Here is a 5,855-nt window from a genome sequence, read left to right as displayed (position 1 = left end):
TGGCTGCGATGCGGTGCGCGACGTATGGCTTGAAGGCTCGAGCACCCGTGCGGATCCAGCACAGAGTTGTTCGGCTGTCCGTCCAGAACGTGGTCGAGTCCGGCTTGCGTTGGTGTTCATTTTTCACTGCCATCGCCATCCGTGTCCCGAGAACCGCGGCTTGCAGCTCCATTCGCGGGATCGAAAGCAGCTTGAGTGGTGCCACTTTCGCCTTCGCAGTGAGTAGTGTCACCGCAGTTGTCCCGTCGCTGTCCACGGTGCGCCAGTACAGGACCGCTGCATACGCCGATTCACTGGCGTCTGTGAAGACGATGAAGCTCGAGGCGAGATGCGGTGCTGTAGCTCAGGTAACACCGCGGCACTGCGATGTTGCTGGCAGCCTTCAATTGTGTCAGCCATCTGCTCCAACTGGCGGCTATGTCTGCGTCGAGTCGGTCGTCCCACGGCGTTCCGCGTCTCCAGACTTCCTGCAGCAGCTGCTTCGGCTTGATTGTCAGCGGAGAGAGAGTCCTAAGGGATCAAAAACTGACATAACAATCTTTAAAGCTTGACGTTTCGTAGGAACTTCGTCTTGCAGCAGGCTCGGCGGGACGTCGACGAGGCGCAGATCGAAGGCCAGTTGATCTTCTTTTGGACGCCAGATTAACCCGAGGACTCTCTCGTGCTTGTCTTGAATGTTGACTGTTTCGCTGCTTGACTTCTCGCCCAGGGCCTTCAATAGTTCGGGCGAGTTCGAGGCCCATTTCTTGAGTTCGAAGTGGGCTTCGCTGTGGATTCTTCGGACTTGCTTGGCGATTTCCTTAGCCTTTTCTAATGTCTCGAAGCTGTCTATGTAGTCGTCCATATAGTGATTGCTTCTTATGGCTGCGACCGCCTCCGGACACTCTTCTTTGAACCTCTCGGTGTTGAGGTTCATTACGAATATCGCCGTTGAGGGCGAACTCGAAGCACCGAAGATGAGCGTCTTCATTCTGTATTCTTGTGGAGGCTTGTCGTCTCGTCGGGTGCCTCGCCAGAGATAGCGCAAGGCGTCCCGGTCCTCTTCTCGGAGTTGTATTTGGAGAAACATCTCCGAAATGTCCGCTGTGATCGCGAACGGGTGTTCCCGGAAACGCATAAGTATCCCGGGAAGCGGCTGCAATAAGTCAGGACCTGTGTATAAATAGTCATTTAAAGACACACCTCTGGTCTTTGCAGCCGCGTCGTGCACCACTCGCAGCTTGTCGGGTTTCTTCGCGTTGATCACCGCGAAGTGCGGGAGGTACCACTTCTTCATCGACGTCGTCGGGACTGCTGGCTCTGCATATCCCTTGTGAATTAGCGCCTCCATCTGCTCCGAGTATCTGCATCTAAGCTGCGGGTCCTTGTCGAGTTTGCGCTCAACGTTGTGCAATCGCTTCAATGTGTTCTGGTAGTTGCACGGCATGTTGACCTCTTCAGACTTCCACAGTAGGCCGGTCTGGTATCTTCCATCGGGCATTCGCGTTGTGTTTTCTTCCAATATTTTCAACGCCTTCTCTTCCATGGTGTTCTGCGGCCTCTTGGGTTGAATGTACATGTTGTCCGTTGTGATGTATTCTTCAACCAACTTCTGCATGTGTTCATCTGCGGCTGCGGTGTAATTGATGAAATTCACCCGATGTTCGAGGGCTCTTGAACGGCTGCCATGCACTACCCAACCCAACGGGGTTAATGATGCTACGGGTTGGTTTCTCTTACCCTTCTTGGTTCTTGTTGCCAACAGCAGATGCCAGTTGTCTTGCCCGATGAGGATGCGAGGGCGAACTTCCCGAGGGTCGAGATGCGCGACGAATTCGTCCAGGTGTCGGCAGTCTCGAACAGCTTCTCGGGATATCTTCTGTGTGGCGAGCTTCAAGTCGTTCACGGTGTGTGCGTCGATCTGTTGGGTGCGGAGGTTCTCACCTTGTCCTCTGATTTTGAACGACACTCGGCGTGATCCGGCGTTGTTCCTGGTCGTCCCGTCGTACGTGCATATGTGCAGCGGCTCCTCCGGTCCGTCGATCCCGATGCTCTTCGCGAGGTCGTCGTCTACCAGGGAGACTGTGGATCCGTCGTCGAGGAGCGCAAAGGTGTCGACTGCTTTTCTCGGGCCGAAGATGCGTACGGGAGCTATCTTGAGGAAGGACACTCGCGGCACCCACGCAGAGTTGACTTGCTCGTTGTTGTGCTGCTCTTCACTTTTCGACTCGACAGGCTTGTGTGTCGAGTGAAGCATGCGATGATGATAGCGCTCGCACCCGTCGATGTCACATTGCTTCGATTTGCACCTGTGCTGCTTGTTCCGACGTCTCAGGCATCGGAAGCACAGGTTGCGCTTCTTTGCTTCATCCCATCTAGTGTTGACGTCGGCGTTGGCGAATCTTCTTGTGCAGTCGGCGATTGTGTGGCCCTGTCGCGCACACAGACTGCACATTGCTTCGTCCGTTCTTTCGGTAGCGGCGTGTACCCGCTGTTGTCGTCGCTGCATTCCGTCACTGTTCTTGCTCGGAGTGCGGTCGACGATCGTCTCGGCGGCGGCGAACGGACTGCAGAATTCGGCCTCCCGCATCACGAAGTTGTTGAACTTCACGAGGTCCGGTAGTCCGGCTAGTTGCGATGCGGCGTACTCGTACCATTGCCTCTTGAGCGTAGGCGTGAGCTTCTCTGTTAAACCTTTAGTCAACTCTGGATTGTACATATAAAAGGTGCAATTGAGCGCTTGTAAAGTCCCGACGATATTCTGTATTCTAGTGGCGAAGGTGCATAAGTCGCGCGGTGACTCGGTGAGTCTCGGCAGCGCGCGCAATCTGTCCATCTCCGCCATGGCAATGGACTCGGGTCGACCGAAGCGAGTCTCTAGTGTCTTCATGACCCCGGCCGGGTCTGCATTCGTGATCAATAGGCCTTGCACTGCGTCCTTCGCTATCCCACGGAGGCTGCGGCGTAGTCGGGACATATTCTCGACCTCCGTGAAGTGATGGGACGTCTCACAATACGCGGCACGAAAGGTTAACCACTCTTGATGTGCACCATTAAATATGGGTAACTCGACATACCTCAGTGGTTGCTTATAATTTGCGGCCTGCACTGCCTGCGTAATCGCCGAAGCTAACTCCTGCAGCTCCGTTTTCACTGCTCCTTGTTGAGTGTTCGCTGAGTTGACAGCGGGCTCCTTCACGCAGCTCACGTTCGGTTTTGAGACGTCGGTGTTGGCAGGAAACTGTCCCACACCTCCCGCTGTTGTGCCAGGCGGCGATCACTGGCGGCGGCTGTGCGAAGTAGTTGCCAGGGCTGCCACGGTGCGGCAGCGATCGTTGGCTGCAACTGTTGCCAGGGCGCGGCGGCGGTCACTGGCTCGAAGGCTTGCGCAGCGGCGGCTGGCTGCCAGGACGCGGCGGCGGTCGCTGGCACGAAGGCTGGCGCAGCGGTGGCGGGTTGCCGGGACACGGCGGCGGTCGCCGGCAACGGCTGCGTAGCTCCGGGGCGCTGAGACGTGACGGGTGTGCGGCAGTGACTCCTACCGCCGGTGCAGGCGCCGAGGCGCGCCAGGACACGGCTGCGGTCGCTGGCACGTTCTCTTCAGGCGGCGGTTGGTGTTGGCTCTCGAAGCCAATTGTCGACACGCCGAGATTGCTCGGCCTCCGCAACGCTGATGACAGAGTCGACGTCGTCTTCGTCGCTGTCGGCGGCTTCAATTTCAGCCAGCTTTGCGGCGGCGAGCTCCAATCTCAGCCGGGCGAGTTCAGTCTTGGCTTGGGCGACACGATGAGCTTTGGAAGATCGCTTCGTTGTGGAAGCTGGCTTGCTTCCGGTCGGCGGTTGCGGGGGCTTCGCTGTGGCGGCTTGCTGCTCCTCCACGGCGACACCGGCGACGGTCGGCTGCGATGATCCTTCCGTGATTTCAGTCACGGACGTCTGCGTGGCCTCCGTCGTTGTCCCCGTTGCGCTGGTAGTGTCGGTCGTCGTAGCCGGCGTACCAGTCGCGACTGCCGAAGCGGCCTGGCGACCTACTGATCTAGTCACTGGCATTCTAATCACGATAATCCGGCTCGAAGGACCAGAATGTTAGGCACCGAGGTGTCTAACATTAGTGCGCTGGATTGCGTGAAAATACCAGTGATTAGATTAAAATCAAAGCTTTATTGAATCAAGCCAAGTTTACAGGTAAAACTCGAATAACGCGGCGGCGTTCACACTATCTTGAATTCTTCACTATCTTGAATTCTTCACTATCTTGAATTGTTCACTTCTTGAGTTTTCCTTTTCCTTTTCTGAACTTGTTGTCTTGTCGGCGATCTCGAACTAACTGCGCTGGTCGGGTTTTTTTTTTTTTTTTTGATTCACTGACACGTTTGTTAGCCTGGCAAGGGCCGGCTTATACAAACACACCGGTCTTGCGGGTGCGTGCTTTAGGCACTGCGAGCCTTAAGTGACCATGCTGAGGGCGACCCTCTAAGGGTCACGACCTCGGCTCAGGACGGCCACTGAGAGAGAGATGTTTTGGGGACATCAACGTTTATGGAAACGCGAGGTGCGAAAAACGACCTAACAATCTAACATGGTTACATCGGCGTCCGGGCCGGAATTATCAGAAGGGTCGGAGGAGGACGGGGACGCGGCGAGGTCCTCGGCGGCGAGGACGGAGCAACGGTCGTGTGGAGTGTTTGAGCTTTTAAGCAGCTCGTGCTTTCTACATATTGCCAGAGTGATATCGTCCTCTGGATCTGATAGTACTGAACGCGGTCTTCTCCATTTGGCGCGGTCAAATGGAGTGTATTTCGAGTTGAGTCGGATTAACGGGTTCGGGTGATTGACCGCCTTATCGAAATAGCGTCAGCTGGCCATGTGCATAAAGTGCCTGATGGTCGGCATATCGGTGTCCACGTGGAGGATGCGATTGCGAACGTACAAAGTGGCATCGAGTGCACGTCTGAAATTTGTTTTGCAACACCTGCAGACGCTTAAGTCGAGCAGGCGGTACATGCGCGAATACGAGACGCGTACGTCATGATCGGTCTAACGCACGTAGTAAAGATCCTAATCTTGTTGCGGATAGACATCTTACTTTTTACGGTTTAAGAGCCAGTGGAGCTGGCCCATCGCGAATGCGGCTCGCGCGCGTACCGCATTTACGTGTGGGCGAAGGTCAACCTCTGATCAAGGATCACACCTAGATATTTGACCTTATGGGTCCAAGGGATGATTTGGCCAGACAATCTAACTGAATCCTTAGGCGCTTCACTCTGAATCTTCCTATGCAATATGATAGCATGGCGATTGGAGGGTTGACAGTGATGCGCCATTTGCGAAACCACTCGCCGAGCTGGTCGGCGGCGGCCTGCAAAATGCGCACCACATGTTCCGGTTCTCTACGTGAAGCGTAGATCGCCGTGTCGTCCGCGAAGAGCGCCAGATGGGCGTCTTTGTATTTAGGAATATCGCTAGTATAGCGAGAATAGAAAAGGTGATAGCGCGGAGCCTTGCGGGACTCCGGCCGAGATGGTATGACGAGAGGAGAGGGTGCCCTCGACACGATATTTGAAACCGCGATTCGACAAAACTCTCGTATGATGTGCACGAGCTGTGTGGGCACGTTGAGAGTGTACAGCTTGTACAACAAGCCGCTGTGCCACACTTTGTCGAATGCTTTCTCAACATCGAAGAAGAGCACCGGTATAGAATCCTAACTTAAATCTGGAATAGACATGCTCCGTGATGCGGAGTATCTGATGCACGCAACTGTGCCTATTTCGAAAACCAAACTGCTCCGGAGGGCAGATTGTGGGAGTGAGCTACTATTTTGAGACGGTCGAGGACGATCCGCTCATAAAGTTTCCCTATCGTGCTAAGTAGGC

General features: G+C 55.1%; 1 protein-coding gene across 1 annotated transcript; it reads right to left on the bottom strand.

Moving 5' to 3' along the window:
• Positions 1–228: 228 nt before the first annotated feature.
• On the bottom strand, positions 229–2,956 carry LOC119193609. Its single transcript, XM_037447249.1, has 2 exons — positions 566–2,956; positions 229–510 (listed from the first exon to the last, which is right to left on the bottom strand). Exons 1-2 carry the CDS (start codon positions 2,954–2,956, stop codon positions 229–231), a joined length of 2,673 nt encoding a protein of 890 aa, XP_037303146.1.
• Between the last annotated feature and the right edge of the window lie 2,899 nt (positions 2,957–5,855).

The sequence above is a fragment of the Manduca sexta genome, unplaced genomic scaffold (assembly GCF_014839805.1).
Source record: "Manduca sexta isolate Smith_Timp_Sample1 unplaced genomic scaffold, JHU_Msex_v1.0 HiC_scaffold_780, whole genome shotgun sequence".
In the NCBI taxonomy this organism is placed as follows: Eukaryota; Metazoa; Arthropoda; class Insecta; order Lepidoptera; family Sphingidae; genus Manduca; species Manduca sexta.
The sequence above is the reverse complement of the archived record's forward strand: the minus strand, read 5'-3'. Positions and strand labels throughout refer to the sequence as shown.

What these genes read in the sequence shown, in the direction of transcription:
- LOC119193609 (XM_037447249.1), bottom strand. Translation starts at nt 2,956, where the DNA reads ATGTCCCGACTACGCCGCAGCCTCCGTGGGATAGCGAAGGACGCAGTG. An exon ending in CGAGCCTGCTGCAAGACGAA is followed by an intron (nt 511 to 565) that starts GTTCCTACGAAA and finishes TTGATCCCTTAG; the next exon opens with GACTCTCTCTCCGCTGACAA.